Source organism: Ochotona curzoniae, unplaced genomic scaffold (assembly GCF_017591425.1).
Source record: "Ochotona curzoniae isolate NIBS_2020 unplaced genomic scaffold, NIBS_Ocur_1.0 contig_2321, whole genome shotgun sequence".
Classification (NCBI taxonomy): Eukaryota; Metazoa; Chordata; class Mammalia; order Lagomorpha; family Ochotonidae; genus Ochotona; species Ochotona curzoniae.
Window position 1 is genome coordinate 949,828 of NW_024465421.1, and position 16,487 is coordinate 966,314.

Genomic DNA, 16,487 nt, shown 5'->3' on the forward strand with positions numbered 1-16,487 from the left:
CCCAGCGCACTGACCTAGCCTGAGCCCCGGGCTGGACAGGAGCAACAGGACGAAGAGCCGCCACACACCCATGCCGGCGCCGGGAGCCTGGACGCAGGGCGGCACGAGTGCGCATGCGCCTGCCGCAAGGAGAAGGGGGGGGCGCGGCCGTCCGTGCGCATGCGCAGCCCACCCCACCCATGCAGCACTGTGGATCAGGTGGGCAATCACCGCTGGCCGCACAGGCTCAGAAACCCGCACCGCTTCTTGGGGCACACCAGTCTTAAAATCGCCAAGGGCTTTCCATTTAACCTTTATTGCACACTCACACTTCATTTTCAAGGACTACAGCAATTCCATGGAAGCATAGCAGGGCACAATTTGAGTGAGGGAGAAGATGGCTTGGAGCGGATCACACCTGCCGTCAGCACGGCTCTGACACCCACGCCTCGTGCTCACCACGCCCTCCCTCCGTGCTCCCTTCACGTTCACCTGCCTCTGTCACTTTGTACTAAACCTCAACACTAAGCATTTTTACGGAGAGCATTCTGGGCCATCTGTTCTAGTGTGAAAATCCAACTAATCCAGCAGTTCTACCCATAAAAATTCAAAGAAATGGACGCTTTCAAAATCTTAAATTACGAGCTGCAATAGCATAAACATTTAACTTAAACGTGTAGCAACAGGAAACTGCTGGATAATTTTAAATACGTAAGAAACTGTTCAACCACTAATTTTTTTTTTCCAAAGGGGTATTTAATAAGTAGGTAACACACTTGTCTAACATGTCATTTTGTCACTACAGCTCAAGCAAAATATCCTGCTCATTGGGTAAAGAGGATCCGCTTCATAGTGCACACGCTCAGTGCAGCTTTTCAAATACTGTAATTATAACTGCACAACATCGTAACTGGAACAGGTGTCAGCGCGCTCTCATTTCAGATGGGAAAAGGGAAATTCTTTTGAAAATCATTTGAAGCTTGGTTTTCAGGATCATTCTAGAGTCTTCAAGATTCAGAAGTGTCAATTCAACCTTTCAGAGAAGACATCCCAGCTCGCATGATCTCGTCAACCAAGAGAATGTTGGTGGCGATCACAGTGCTGGGAGAGGGAACAGAAACAGAAAATCAGAGGGCTCCGACACCGTCAGTCAGCCTGCGGTCTCCAAGGAAGTGCGTATCACAGCCAGTTTCTCTTACCCTTATTTCTACACAGGCTGGTTTACCTTCCATGCCCTCAATTTCTCAAATTATAGCAGAAAAGCACACACAAAAAACCGCCCACATCATTCTAAGTGAACAGAGTAAAACAACCGCCCAAAGGTTGTTTTAGTTCTGTTTGTCCCCAGCTTACCAAGAGTGAAGAAGCTGTTTCTTTACACAGTAGTTATCCCATACGCCCACTTCCGCTGCTATCATGGGCTCACCTGCAACGGAACCAACTTTTCTCAAAATCAAGTATTAATGTCTAAAACAGGAACAAGCTATTTCATGAGCAGTGTTGCCTAATTCCAGAATCTAAAACAAAGCTGAGAGCTTTATAAGATATACTTTTTACAAAACCCACAACATTTCACTTACAACTAATCACTCAAGTGACTCCTGTCCCCACCATCTTGGATGACCTGCCCTGTGGTTAGCAAGTGTCTGAACATCTCTCTGCTCTTAGAGACACATTCTTGTATCCATTTTGCATAACAGCACTTGAATTAGTCTGGGTAAAATGTGCACTTCCCTCTCCTCATTCCAGAAGCTTTCCTATGAAATGGACAGTGGTGCCGATAGGTTATACACATAAGGCGCATGTGCCTCCGTCTCTACTGCTGTGTGTGTTGGAGGAAGACCTGGGATATATCATTTCTTCAGATGTAGTCCCCTCTTCTGGCATTATCTGCTTTATTTCACCTCGCCGGTCATTCCTATTTTATTCCAACTTAGCTCCCCGGCAGCAGTGGCGTCTAAGTGCGAGGGCCCTCAGGATTTTCCATCGCTCTCAGCCCCACCTCACCGCAGTGCTTGGCTTTCCCCGCTTTACCTGTGTTCAAGTCCACACCCACAAGTTGGCCTGATTCTGAATGTTCTGCTCGAACTTTAACTAGCGTTTCCTGAAGGTCAAAGCCAGAATTCTGAGCAAGAACCTAAAGTAAACAAATTCACTTCTTCAGAAGATAGAACCAAGAATTGATGAAGTTTACAATAAACCAAACTTCTGATTAAAAACATCACTTAACACTGAAATACATGCTCCCTTCAAACAGTAACCACACAAGTTACTAATCAACTCTAACCCACCCAACATCTGACAATGCACGAGACAAAAACCATGCTCCTCGATGAACAAGCAATAGAAAATGATATTCACCAGTTCACAGCAAAACAAGACATATTCAAGCATAACCCCTAATCTTAGAAAGCAGTTCACACCTGCCACCTGGATCTTCCAGGTCTCTCAGAGGAACTAAATATATTTAAGTATGGGATTGCTACACTATAGTCAACAGATCAAATTTACTCATCCAAAACTCCCAGGAAGATGATTTCACAACCTCAGGCTATTCTTCCATCTTACAGTGTCGACATTCCATATGGGCAACAGTTCTAGTCCCAGCTGTTCCATTTCCCATCTAACTCCCTGCTCACAGAGACTGAGAAGAAGCTCCCGGCTCCTGGCTTGAGATCGGCTCAGCTCCGCCTGTTGCAGCCATTTTGTAGTAAACCAATGAAGGAAAACCTGTCTCTCCTCTGTAAATCTGCTTTGCAAGTAAAAATAAAGTTTAAACTCTCATAGACAAAGTGATCATACCTTGGGAATAATGAGCAAGGCGTCAGCAAATGCCTGAACTCCAAGTTGGGCCCTGCCCTTTACGCTAGACTTATATTTTATCAGTGCTTCTGCCATTGCCACTTCCACTGCACCACCACCAGGAACCACACAGCCTGTTGGGAGGAAAAACACACCGTAAGATTACAAAATGTAAATTACAACTCACATGTACAAGACACTAAAAGTAATCCACCAGGATAATTTAAACGCAGCACTGCATTTGAAAGCTACAGTGCAAACGATTAACATATCAAACGTCACCGAGCACCCGAGTCACCTTGCATTAGTTCACGTGTATTCACTTTTGATAACGATATGCCAAGGAAAGACTCGGCATATCAAAATAATTTCCAAAGGAAGACTTTACTTTTGCATGGTGTCTGGCTGTGTAAACTACTGATGAAGGAACACAGTATTCAGCCATGCCTTTCAAAGGTACAAAAAGAACTGAAATACAGCAAAGCTCTTACCATCATCAATAGCATTTTTGACAGCCCTTAAGCCATCTCTTACTGCATCTTTGATCTGAGTGAGTGTGTGCTTGTTCGGTCCTTTGATCAGTAATGTGACAGATCGGGGATTGTTACATTTCTCAATAAAGGTGAACTTCTCTTCTCCCTGTGTGTAAAAGAATAAAATTATACACACACACATATACTAAACCAGCATATGTGGGCTGGCTTGAATCCCAGCTACTCTACCTCTGATTCATCGTCCCTACTAATGTGCCTGGGAAGATGGTCCAAGCTGGTGGGTCCCTGCTTCCCATGTGGAAATCCAGAAGTTCCTGGCTCCAGATAGGTTTAGCTTTGGCCACTGCAGCCATTTGGAGAGTGAATCAGTAATGGATGAAGATTTGTGTTAGTTCTCCCTTTTTTGTAATTATTAGAAATAAATAAATCTTAAATCAAGACGTAATATATTGGTCATCAGGGGACAAGCATGGTGGCATAGCAGATGGCAGTTCAAGTCCTGGCTCTTCCAGTTCCTCTGCAGCTCCTTGCTGATGGCCTGGGAAAGCAGCAGAGGTTGGCTGGAATCCCCAGGCCCTGCAGCCATGTGGGAAACCTGAAGGAAGCTCCCGGCTCTCCATCTCCGATCAGCCATCTGTGACCACTGTGACCACTGGAGAGTGAACCAGAGGATGGAAGATCACGCATGGAGATAAATCTCTCTGTAATGCTGATTAAAGTAAAAACAATACATTTCCTGGAAAAATACTGTCAGGTACATCAAACATATTAAAACACTTAAAACAGTAAGAAATGTATCATTTAAACAAATCACCAAAATCTACATAAACAAATGGATTCTAATTCTGGAAAAATTGTTCTAAGATTTATCTGAAAGAACCTCTTCCATTTACTGGTCACAATGGCCAGGGCTGGGCCACGTCCAAGCCAGGAACTTCTTTTCCAGGAACTAACTCCCACATGGGTGGCAGGGACCCTATAGATTCGGGCCACCTTCTTCTTGCCTTTTCCAGGTTATTAGCAGGGATGATGGATCAGAGGTGGAGGAGCAGGGACTCACACTGGCACCCATGCCGACTCTGCCGGCTATGCAACAACGCTAGCTCCTTCAATACATTTTTCTACAAAAGAACTCATCAATCAATCAATCAATTTTTAAAAAGTACTACCACCTTCAATAAAAAAAAACACACTTACCAATGTATACTCGTACACAAGTCCGGCATGTCCCAAACAGTCAGGATTCAGGTCATCTAAAGAATTCAGAGGTACTCCACCGCAAGCAAGAGTCAGCCTGAAATATTCAAGTATTTTAACAAAGTTGTATAGGCAATGTTACCAGCTGTCTTTTCACAGCCACACACTAAAATCACAAATATTATAAAATATGTTTTCACCTAAATTATCCCTTAACAACCCACTGAAAACTCTAACCCCTCCCCACTTCAGACTAGCTTTTGCAGGATCGCAGCAAATACCCCCAATACAAAATCTTAAGCTGGAGTAGTTTTGCGAGGAGTTCTTTGGGAGAAACTGTTTCTCTGAAACCTCTTAAAGGCTGTGCTCTGACAAGCACAAGCACAGTGTATGCCATGGTTTCAAAATAAAACAATTATCTACAACATTATTGAACCATACACCCAGATAGTGACTTTTATGTTATTTAGAAGTTGTGCAAAAATAAACAAAGAACACAACTGGTAGAGGGAAAGAGAAGTGGTAAAACCCAAAATGGTTTGCAAAATAAGCAAAATCCCACTGTCCAGTGTGCTGCCCCGTACCTCTCCATGTTTCTCTTCTTGGCTCTGCGCAGAGCCACTATGCCTTCTTTGGCAAGAGCATCTAAGGAGAGGGGGTCGATTCCCTAGAAGACAAAGAAAAATTGGTTTTAGCACCTTTCATCTTAAAAGACACACAACTTATAAATCCAACTTTCATTCTCACCTTTTGATTAATTACAACAAATCCTTTATCTGAATCGCCACAGACTTTCTTTTTCAGTTCTACTATCTTTTTAACTCTGTCTTCGATGAATTTTCTTTCAGCTTTTACTAGTTTTTCTCTCTCTTCTGCACTCTTGTAAAAAAAACCAGAACTCACTTCTCTGAAAAAGTTACAAAAATAGGAGGGAAAAAATGTTACAGAAACAGGTAACATTTAGTTTTTGAAGAGAGAACATCATAGAAAATGGGACTAGTCTTGCAACTCTGCCCTTCATACACAATCAAAGCTTCCAAACAATACTATTGTCCTCCCAATGCAGAAAATTTCACAAAAGTGACTTGCTGAAAGATCAAGTGAAATACTTTTCTGCATGCCCATGTGAAGAGGCTGTGAACTCACGTTTTCTCGTATTCCAGGGATACATTGCACGTGAGGATGTACGCATCCTCCACTCTTTTCTTCATATCAGGATGCCGCGCCCCATGGTCCAAAACAAGCCCTTTGATCAAGCTGTGAACACATAAAAAATATGGTCAAAACAAGCACTGACCGAATCAAAACTCTGATAACTGCCATACACTCCATTTTATTCCTTGAATTATCCGAACAAGACTTCTGGGTGAAATCCAGGTCAACTGAAAAAGCAGTTCTTCCTAACTCAAATGATCTATTCAAGTAAAACCACAGGCCTGAGAGAAAAATCTATAGGGTTTGTATCTCAACTGGCAGGCTGTATCAAACTGCGAACTCCTGCAGTCTTTTTAAAACAATATTTTCAGGGCTGGGCATTTTGGTTTAGCAGTTATAGACATGAGCTGGGGCATCCATCTCTCACATCATGGCGCCTAGGCCCAGTCCCAGTTCCAACCCTGATTCCAGCTTCCTGTCCGTGTACACCTAAGAAGGCGGCAGGTGATGGCTCAGATACTTGGGTTCCACCCTCAGTACATGCAAGCACTGGAAGAGTGAAAACCGAAGACGGGAGGTCTTGTTTTCACACTGGGACCATATTCTATTGCTTTGCTAGGCACATTCACAGGTAGCTGGATAGGAAGTGCAGCAGCCCAGAATTTGAACACCACTGTCCTAGCCAGCAGGTAAACACAGTATACCACAACACTGGCGCCCCCCCCCCCCAATGAGGCTTTGTGATCAAACAGTTCAATAAACACCTTATTGCTGCTGCAGTTTCTTTTTTAGATCTGACTTTAAATACTCTGACCTTAAACACAGCATGCCATTCACCTAATTTCTGGAGAATATATTACTAGGAGCAATTACAGTACTTAACCATAGGATAAACATCTACTAATACAACAGGAAAATTGTTAAAAACCTATACACATTTCTGTGTCTTTAGCACTACATACCTTGTATCAGTTTCAGATTTATGTTTCATCTCCATGATCTCGACCATGAAGAGGTCAATAGGTTCGTCTTGTTTTTTAATGGCCAAAATAGAGTCCACGACAGCCTACGGCAATAACATAACCATTAAATAATCTGAACTTGCAGAGTTCAAACACTCAAATCGCCTGTTTTCAAGGTAGATAGCTTTCACTTCAAGAATCTGTGAACTGATTCTTTTCTAGGACCAAACCCAATATATTATATACGCTTATGTAAGGTGCTAAAATTGTATTTCTGAGGTCTTAATTACTAATTCTCTCAAGAACCACTGGCATTCCTCCTGTTTTATTAAGTACTACTCACTATAAATTGCAACTTACATTTTATAAAGAGCTGGAAAGGCTAATTACAATGATTTTTATCCCATGTCGACGATATGCACTAAAAAATCAAATTCTACCCCACAAAGATATACAATTAACATTGGAATTGCTAAGTATACCGAGTTCTCTACTACTGACAATGGCAAAGTACCCAGTCACAAAATAAATTTAACACACACCTCCGTTAAGACATCCGCCAGCTCGGCATGCACCTTCGTGCGCAGAGATGTCCTGGCCACGTCTATAAGCGTCTCTCTGTCCATCTCTCTGTTCACTTTGATTCGTTCCAAAACCTGAAGGGCCTTTTCCTTTGCAGCTTCAAATCCTTCAGTGATAATTCTGGGATGAAGACCCTACAACAGACAGAGGGCAAACCCACTACCGACACGGCTTCCATGAGATGCTCACATACAGTTTAGACGGCTTTTTTTTTAATCGGGCTATTCTTCAAATGCATCAAGATCATATAATGTGCTGACTTTCTGAATACATTCAAAGGACAAAGCGCCTTTCAATGTAGAGGAAAAGGACAGGCATTGCTGTAGCACAGAATCGAAGCCAAGGGAACTAGCAAGCACACTTGGGTGTTCGCTGTGCAAACCACCGGACACGCTGGAATCACAGGTATGAACAACACCCGCGCTCTCCGTTAACCTGAACCCGATCCACATCACTTATGGAGACTGTAAGTCAGATTCCTTGCTCTTCCTAGGAAATTCTTAAGAGCGGATTCATGCTTCACTGGGGTTTGTTATAACCTTGGAGCTACCAGGACTGAAACAGTTGTGGAGTTGTTCTTTAGTCTCTAGTCCCAAATAGCCTAGCCGTCAAAATCCACTGCAGAGGCACACGCAGTGTACAGCTGTACAGTGTACCCAGCAGGCTGTACAGATGCCACCGCATCTCCTCACGGAAACGAGAGACCCAAGCACACCTCAGAAATGTAGAGATCTGCCTGCTTCAGCAGCTCTCCGATGATGAGCACGTTGGAAGTCGTACCATCGCCAGTTATGTCATCCTGTGCCGTCGCCACTTTGGCTATTAACGAGGCAGTCGGGTGCTGGATTTGCTTGGAGTAGAAAAAAAAAAGAAAATCAGCTAAGTGATGTATATTTAAAGAGTATAACTGCTTTCCTAACAAGGACACCTCAAGCCTAGTACTCATGATGTGAGAAGAGCAGACACAATGACAGGTGGGATGGTCCCCCGAGGATACCCCAAGCGCCCCATGAAAAAAAAAAAAGCCCAACAACCAATAGTGCCGTCGAGGACCAGGCAAATATTTCATCAAAGCTCCTGCACCATTTTGTTCGATTTTTCGTCTCTTTACTCTTGGCCCCTTCTGCTCTTTGGGGACACTGACACTTCTTAAAAGTTCACATTACCAAAATTTGGTGACTGAAACATGTCTAGCTTAAATTAAAAAAAAAAAAAAAATCCCAATACACCACCCCACCCTTCCACACCACAAAAGGTGGCCCTACAGCCTTCTCGGTGTCCCCAACAAGTTAGTCTTTCTGACATCACTTAAATGATGTTCCAATTAATCTGCGCCACTGGTACGGGCCACCATTTAAAGCCCTCAAAACAGTAACAACAACAAAAAAAGCCTCTATTTCCTAGGTTAATCCTCGCTCAAGATACTTATACCACTAACAAAACTCACATTTTGTCCTGAATGAATTCAGAGACAACACATTTCTTTTCTCTGGGTTGCTAGAGTTTGGAATCTTAGCCATGATTGAAACAGAGGCTTCCCCTGAAAATCTACTCCATCTTTTTTCGCGCACCTGACAGTGCCAATCGCGCTAACTTTTCAGATCTCTAAATTCCAGCAAGTTTGGCATAGGTCTGTGAGCCTCTGGGGGCTCCTGTCCTGCCAATATTTCCTCCGTATTACGCGTGTCAAAACATGTCAAAATCTTCCTGCAGCTCCAACTGCGGACTACAGCGGCCTCTCACCATTTCATGCAGCAAAACGTTGCCGTCTTTGGTAAGCTTGATTTCACCAGCGCCAGAAACAAGCCTGTCGAAGGGACAGAAATCGATGCATGAGCGCGACTTTTTCAAGCCGAAACCTAATTACGAATCCCATTAAAAAATAATAATAGAAAAAAAAAAAACCCACCCAGCGGAATGAAACGGGCTCTCCCCAAGATCCCAGGGGAGCGAGGGGGGAAGCGGCGCACGCGGGCAGCTTTGTTCCCCAGTCGCGTCGGCACCGACACGCGAGGAAATGGCCGCGGCGAGAGAACGCGGCTACGACCGTGGGGATGCGTCGGGAGGACGCGGACAAGGACCGCAGGGGGCGAGAAAGGGGACCTGCAGCCCCGCGGCGGCCGGCCAAGCCCCAGCCCGCCCGCCCGCCCGCCCTGCCTTACATCTTCATGGTGCCTTTAGGCCCCAAGTTGGTCCTCAGCACGTCCTGTAGTCCCCGGGCTGCGCTGATGTTGACCGCCAGCGCCGCCTGGGCTCTGGCCACCTCGGCTTTGGGGTTCAGGGTCTTCACGGCGGCCATGGTTAAGCCCGCAACGGAAAACCAACAAGATTGACGAAAGCAGTCACCAAGGCCGGTTCAGCGTGGCTTAGGAGAGAGAGCGATGTCCGGGCCTTCTGGAAGCGTCGGGAGCGCCGGGCCCGCCCCCAGCGTGCCCGCGCGCCGCCGCCATTGGGCCGTGAGTCGGAAGGCGGCCGCTGATTGGCTCGTTCCCCCTACGGCGGCTGCCCGGCTCGCCTCTCGAGCCCCGTCCGGCGCGACCTGACGCACGATTTCCCAGCAGTCTGTGCTCCGCCAGGCTGGGCCGTTTGTGGCGCTCCCGAGGGCGGAGCCGGCAGGCGGGGTCCCTGGCGGCCGTGGAGACCACGTGCGAGCTGAGGTGACCCGCGCTGAGGGCCCTGTGAGCCTGGAGACCTCCTCCCCGACCTGCACGCAGGGTTTGCTGCCGGCTCCCCGGCCTTGCCTCTTCTGATGTCCAGTATAACGATGTCCTGGGGGCTTTGGGGACGAGGGTTGAGTCTGACCAGGCCCGTGGAGAGTCTGTGATGGCATGTGACTTTTCTTCTCTCGTGCAAGTCTTCTGGAGATGCGCTGAAGTCCCCAGATGCTGTCTGGATTTATTAAACACGCGCGTGCCTGCAAGCACTGCCCCAGACGATGAACTGTACTTAAAAGTGTGCTGGAAACCAAGGGTAAAAGGGAAGTTACAGGAAATTTCGGACAACTGCTTTTACAGTTAACTCCCCCTTTGGGAGCTATCCCGAGCTGTCAAGTTTGAGAGGCTACCCAAAAATTCAGTAATATTTTAATGCAGTGGCTTTTAAGTGCAGAGTTAGTGGGCTGCCTGTGACATTGGCACCCCTTTTGTACTGGTCCAGCATTGCTGCTCATGGTTTGGGACATGGATGGAAGATGGCCCGGCTTCCTGGACCACTGCCATCCACATAAGAGGCCCAAAGTGGCTCCTGGTCCAGCGCTGGCTATTGTAACCATCAGATGAAAGAATTCTATGTGCATGTCTCTAACTCTTTTAAATAAATAGATCTTTTTAAAAACTTAGAATTAATTTGGAAAAATTCATGATGAACGAGAATATTTTAGTAAAGCATGTCCAGTAACACAAAGGCATTGCAAACAAATCTTTGAACAAACAAAATCCTTGTGACTGTAATTGATGCAGAAGCAATCTGTGTAATTCTAGAGTTAGTTATTGCAATTTCAAATAAATCACCTATGTCTAAGTTGAATTTCATTACATTATGCAGAATAGAGTGATGAGGAAGTATGTATTACATGGTAATGCTTATATAGAAAGGAAGAATTTGTAGCGCCTTTTGGAAGGAAAATGTTGACCAAAAAAGGCAAGCTTCATTGCAGGAACAGACCCATTTTGGTCCTTGATGAAAGAAATGAGGTGGCAGCATGTTTAGCCATTTTATGCAAGAGGGATTTCAATGGAAAAAATTTAAGAGCCTAATGAGATAGGACCCTATATTAGAATTCTAGAGTCAGATAAGTTTGAAGTCTCGTTCTGTAGTGTTTATTGCTTTTTTTTCTTTAGATTTTCAATTTTTGATGTTTACATAGTTGAGAAAGATGTAAGCCCATGTGGACCATTGCTTGGGGTGGGAAAGGTCAAGGAGTGGGGGAAAGTGGGGGAAACAATTGTTTTCAATTTATTTTTCCTCACCATATCTGTGGGAAGAGAAGGCGAGAAGGATGCTCCCAGAATCGTAACTGCATCAGTACCTGGTGATGTGGGACAGCCACTAAATATCCAGGGTCCCTGATGTACAGCATGTTCTGAGTGGTTTGGGTAGTTCTGAGATGCTGTTGCTTTTTTTTGTTGTTGTTCCAAGGATGAGGAAACCCTTCCAAGGTCCATTGGCTGACATGGTCTACCCTAGAGTCTCTGCTTACCCAGATGTTTGCTGTCAAAACTTGGCCATGAGAGTTGTCCAGTTTGTTCTGCTCTCCATCATCTGCCATGGTACTACATCCTCTGCAGGGCCCGATGAGTTGTTATGTCCCCCATGTGGATCTGGGCATGCTGTCCACTACACAAGCTTCAGCGACCAAGGAAGTCCAGTTATGACACGTGCATTCCACAGTCAGATCCCAGATCCACAGTGGTCCAGTTGGAGAAGTCCCCAAAGAAACTGCCAGTGGTGACCCTAGACCTGACTCCTATGTACCAGCCAGTGCGGGGTCCAGCTCAGTCTGTCACCTGCCTCAATCAGTTCTGTCCCCAGGTTCGTCTCATAAGCAAACCAGTGGATGCTGCGGCCCAGTCTAACCCTGCCCACCATGCACTCGACCCTCATGCACACCGGTGGGAACCGCAGCCTAATCAGTACAATCCCTAGTGACCTCACCAGGCCTGCCACAAGCCCAGGTTCCTGCACATGCTGGTATGTGCAGCAGGTGGGTCCAATCCATCCCACAACCCGTTCAGCTCTCATACACATGGCTTAGCCCAACTGACTCCACTCTCTAACCCACACTCATGCCAGTGGGTGCTGCCCTCTGTCCAGGCTGTCCCCTGCACTGGTTCTCATGCTTAGCCGTGGGAGCTGAAGCCCATCAGAAGGATACCCCATTTCCCTACTAGGCCCACTCCCAGCCCCAGATCTTTCCAGGTGATTCTGCAGTCTAGCTTGATGGGACTTGATCCCAGTCCCAGCACTTGCCAACTGATGCTGAGACAAAGCTCAATCACCCTGTGCTTACTCTGTCTCATGCATGCACAACTGGGTACAGTTACTTAGCCCAGCCTGGCTCTCCCCCTAATCCAGCTTGCATGCAGGCCAATGAATTTTGCAGCCCTGCCCAGCTTAATCTGCACTAAGTCCCAGCTCTCACACTCACCAGTGGGAGCAGTGGCCCAGCAAGGGAGGCCCTGCTGTCTCCCACTGAGCTTTCATCCCACCTAGGGGTCTTGTGTATGCTGGTGGATGCTGTGGCATAGTCTAGCATTGCCTGCTTCACTTCAGCATTTTCTGCAAGTGCTACAACCTGGCTCAGCCTGGCTCAGCCTGGCTCAGGTTAACCTGCCCCCAGTTCCGTCTCATGCTGATGGGTGCTACAGTGCTGTCCAGCCCAGCCAGCTCCCAGTCCGGCTTTAATGTGAACTGCCTAGCATTGTGGCCCAGTGTGGCCTGTCCTGTGCTCTGACCCGATTCTCACATCTGCCAGTGGATGCTATAAATTGGCTCAGCCTGACCTGGCCCTAGCTTGACCCACATGTGTGTATGCTGATAGATACTCTAACCTGGCCTGATCTAGACTTTACCAAGCCTCAGTTTTTATGCTCACCATCAGGGACTGCATCCTGACAGAGGGGCTTCCATAAACTCTATCAAGTCTCCTTCCAGCGCCAGATCTTGTACACACTGGTAGGTGTTTGATCCAGCCTGATGTGGCTACCTCCTGTCCCGGCATCCACTGGCAGGTACAATAGCTTTGCCTGACTGGTCTACACACATTCTGACTATCACCCATGGGTGCTACAGCCTAGCCCTACCTCGCCCACCTCCAGACCTAGCTCTCACGTGGTTCAGCAGGTGCCAAGAGCTAGCCCAGCTTGTCCTATGCCCACGCTAGCTCTCACAAGCACCAGTAGGAGCTGGAACCTAACCCAGTCTGGCATACCCCAGTTCCAATCCACACCCATTCTGAGGGCTACTTCAGCCGTGTCCAACCCAGTTCACTGCCCCCATTCTGACTGTCACATTCACCAGTAGGAACCACAGTCCAGCAGGGATATCCCCTCAGCTCCCTGAGGACATGCCTGTTCCCAACCACAGTTCTTATGCTTGCCGGTGGTTCCTTTGACCAAGCCCTGCATAGCCCATCCCATCTTGACCTTTGCCATCAGATGCTAAGACCTGGCCTAGTCTGGCCTGTTCCCAATCCCAACTCTCACTGGTGGGTGCTGCAGCCTAGCCCTGCATAGCCTGTCCCCATCCCTGCCTTTCCTGCAAACTCTTAGATGTGATAGCCAAGCCTGTCCCATCACGATCTGCACTCCATCTTGGTTCTTATGCATGCCAGTGTGCTACAACTTGGACTGGCCTTGCCCAGTCAGCCCACGTGCCTGCTAACAAGTGGAACAGTTTTGCCTGGCCTGATGAAGACCCAGCCCTGACTCCCATGCTCATCAACAGGAACAATGGCCTGCCACGGGAGTTCCCTAAGTTGCCCCACCGTGCCCACTCCCAGATCTCTTGCATGCCAGCAGGTCCTAGGCCCTTACCTGGCATAGTGTGCCTCTTTGACCCCCCCACCCCCAGTCTTGAACTTTGTGTGTGCTGGTGGATGTTGTGGCCTGGCCAACTCCATATGCTATTCTTGAGTGCTTCTGCAGGTGTGCAACCTGCAACTGCAACCAGCCTGGCCTGTTCCCACCCCCAGATCCCGTGAATGTCAGTGAGTTCCATGATCATGCCTAGCTTGGCCTGTCACCACCCCCAGCTCTTGAGCAAACCAGTGCTGATTGAAGTTCCACAGGGATGAGCCCACATGTCCTCCACAGAATCTGCTGCCCCCAGACCTGATTCTCTCATGTGCTGGTTAGTGTCATGGCCCAGCCTAATGTGACCCATCCCCTGTTCTGACACTCACTGATGGGTACCGTGTCTAGTCCTGCAAGGTAGGCCCCAAAGCCCTAGCTTCAAACTACTTCGTCTCAGCCTCCTTTGCTTACCTGCAAGTACAGTGAACTGGATGATGGAAGTTCCCCAGCAGTCATTCCTTACTTGTAATATACTCATTCCTTACTTGTAATATACTCCCTCAGTGGTTCCTCCCACCCCTTCCCACACACATATCCCCACGCTGCCTTTCCCGAGCAACTTACGGTCTCTGCACTGACGAGTGCCTGGTCTTCCAGCAAGGTGGTGAGTTGGCCTGCAGCTCTGCCTGTTCACCCCACACATGGATGGCTCCCAGATCGTCCTCTGGCATACCATGCTGGCATGCCAGCTGGCCTACCCCTCCATCCATTTGGGACCCAAGCATGTGGCATGCTGGCCTGGAACCCTACCCTCCCACCTGCCTGGAACCCTAGCCTCCATATTCACTTTGAAGCTGCACTGGCTCTTTGTTGTCTTATGGTTCACTTCAAAATCTTTTTTTTTTCATTTTTTTTTTCTTTGTAATATGGTTCTTCAGAGAGTGTAATGATTATTTTTGTCTTTAAGGAAAATTCCTTTGCCTTTTACCAACTTGTGTAAGAAAAGATATATGATATGGGCATTCTAAACAGCCTCTTAAGCACTGCACCAAAAGCCTGGCCTACTTTTAAATTATTATTATTTATTTGAAAGGTAGAGAGAGTTGTTGTTTGCTGGCTGACTCCTTTAAGTCTGCAGTGGTCAGGGCTGGGTCAGGCTGAAGCCAGAAGCCAGCAACTCGGGAATCGAGCCTCCCATATGAGTGAGAGGGACCCAAGTGCTTGAAGCATCGTCTGTGGTCTCCTGGCAGCTCCACTTCCCATCCAGCTCCCTGCTTGTGGCCTGGGAAAGCAGTCGAGGACGGCCCAAAGCCTTGGGACCCTGCACCCGTGTGGAAAACCTGGAGGAGGTTGAGGCTGGGAGCAGGCTGACTGGGAGCAGGCTGGGCTGGGCTAGGCCGTAGCACCTGCTGGCACATACAAATACCAGAAGTGGGCGTGAACCACATGAGATTGGGCCATGGCAACCACAAGCATATGTGAGATCTGGGGCTGGGAGTGGGCCAATTAGGGGAACTTGGGGACTCTCCTGCTAGGCTGAAGCTCCCAAGATGAGCACGAGAGCTGGGGCTGGTGATAGGCCAGGGCTGCAGCATCCATTGACCTATGTGTGGACTGGGTCTGGGGGAAGGCGAGGCTAGGCCCCAGTATCTGCTGGCATGCATGAGAGTTAGGATGGATGCGGGACAGGCTGGGCTAGGCTGCAGCATTGGGCATTGGGCAGTTTACATGACAGCTGGGTCTGCTGGTGAGCCATGCAAGACTAGGCTGTAGCATCTTCCAGAAACAAGCTGGCAATGAGTATTGGCCAGTCAAGCTTGATCACAGCACCTGCCAGTACATGCCAAGTCTGGAACTGAGTATAGATCATGTCAGGCTAGACTGTAGCAATTGCTAGCACACACAAAATCTGGAGCTGTGAGTGGGTGTGGAAGAACTTTGGGGACTCTTCTGCCAGGCCTTGGCTTCCACTGGTGAGCACAAGAGCCAGGGCTAAAGGCAGACTGGGCTGGGCCAGGTGGGGCTGCAGCATCCCTTGGCATACATGTGGACCCGGTCTTGGGGATGGGGCAGGCTGGGGTAGGCTCAGCCATCATACCTGCTGGTTCACATAAGAGCTGAGGCTAGGGGCAGGTCAGGCTGGGCTACAGCACCTGCTGACATGCATAAGATCTGAGACTGGGAGCAGACCTGGTAGGGAAACTTTGGGGAATCCTCTGCTAGGTTACTGCTCATGTTGGTGAATGTGAAAGCTGGGACTAGGGTTGGATCAGGCCAGGCAGGGATGCACAGCACCCACTGGTGTGTGCCAAGAGCCAGGAGGGGTATAAAACAGACCAGACTAAACTGCAGCACCTGCCAGTAAACATGAGAGTCAGGGCTGGGGGAAGGCTAGGCATGGCTAGGCTATAGAACCCACTGGTGAGAAGCAGGAATGAATGCAGGCTCACTGGGCTAGGTCACAGCAGCCACAGTCAAGTACAGGGCCTGGAGGCAAGCCATATCAGGCTAGGCAGCAACACAGCACCCATTAGCAGGTGTATTGGCCAGGTCTGGGTGCTAGGCTGCAACATCCTGGGTATGCACAAGAGCCAGGCTAAGGTGCTGCACCAACAAGCATGTGCAAAAACCAGGGCTGGGGACAGGCCTGGTGGTGGTTATTGGGGGTTACCCCAACTAGGCCACAGCACCCACCAGTGTGCTAATCACCCACTGATTAGATGGGCTAATCATGCAGCGTTTGCACTGAGGCCAGACCACATGTCCACAGGTTCTAGCCCCTGAAACCTGAGATTTCTAATGTG

At 47.9% G+C, this 16,487-nt stretch overlaps 1 protein-coding gene and 2 non-coding genes across 6 annotated transcripts; all 3 read right to left on the reverse strand.

The window, feature by feature from the left end:
* Positions 1–713: 713 nt before the first annotated feature.
* On the reverse strand, positions 714–12,950 carry CCT6A (chaperonin containing TCP1 subunit 6A). 4 transcript variants are annotated; one of them, XM_040972770.1, is made up of 14 exons: positions 12,931–12,950; positions 8,915–8,978; positions 7,887–8,021; positions 7,132–7,305; positions 6,590–6,693; positions 5,619–5,729; positions 5,220–5,379; positions 5,057–5,139; positions 4,473–4,569; positions 3,273–3,420; positions 2,782–2,915; positions 2,014–2,116; positions 1,333–1,405; positions 714–1,080 (listed from the first exon to the last, which is right to left on the reverse strand). In XM_040972770.1, the coding sequence occupies exons 1-14, from the start codon at positions 12,948–12,950 to the stop codon at positions 1,008–1,010; spliced, it is 1,479 nt and encodes a 492-aa protein (XP_040828704.1). In that variant the 3' UTR covers positions 714–1,007. The 4 variants fall into 4 exon arrangements, with proteins under 4 accessions (XP_040828704.1, XP_040828700.1, XP_040828702.1 ...); XM_040972766.1 differs by lacking the exon at positions 12,931–12,950 and adding an exon at positions 9,334–9,614; XM_040972768.1 differs by lacking the exons at positions 5,619–5,729; positions 12,931–12,950 and adding an exon at positions 9,334–9,594.
* LOC121152103 lies at positions 3,093–3,228 on the reverse strand. Its single transcript, XR_005883234.1, has one exon. It is a non-coding gene; the product is annotated as a small nucleolar RNA SNORA15 (small nucleolar RNA).
* On the reverse strand, positions 7,420–7,551 carry LOC121152106. Its single transcript, XR_005883236.1, has one exon. It is a non-coding gene; the product is annotated as a small nucleolar RNA SNORA22 (small nucleolar RNA).
* Positions 12,951–16,487: the final 3,537 nt, after the last annotated feature.

Bases quoted from the DNA above. Each gene is read 5' to 3' on its own strand.
- CCT6A (XM_040972766.1), bottom strand. From the start codon at position 9,470: ATGGCCGCCGTGAAGACCCTGAACCCCAAAGCCGAGGTGGCCAGAGCC. The intron at 2,117-2,781 runs GTATGATCACTT...TGTTTACTTTAG, and splicing joins CCTTGCTCATTATTCCCAAG to GTTCTTGCTCAGAATTCTGG. The intron at 1,081-1,332 runs GTAAGCTGGGGA...TCCCTCTCCCAG, and splicing joins AAACAGCTTCTTCACTCTTG to CACTGTGATCGCCACCAACA.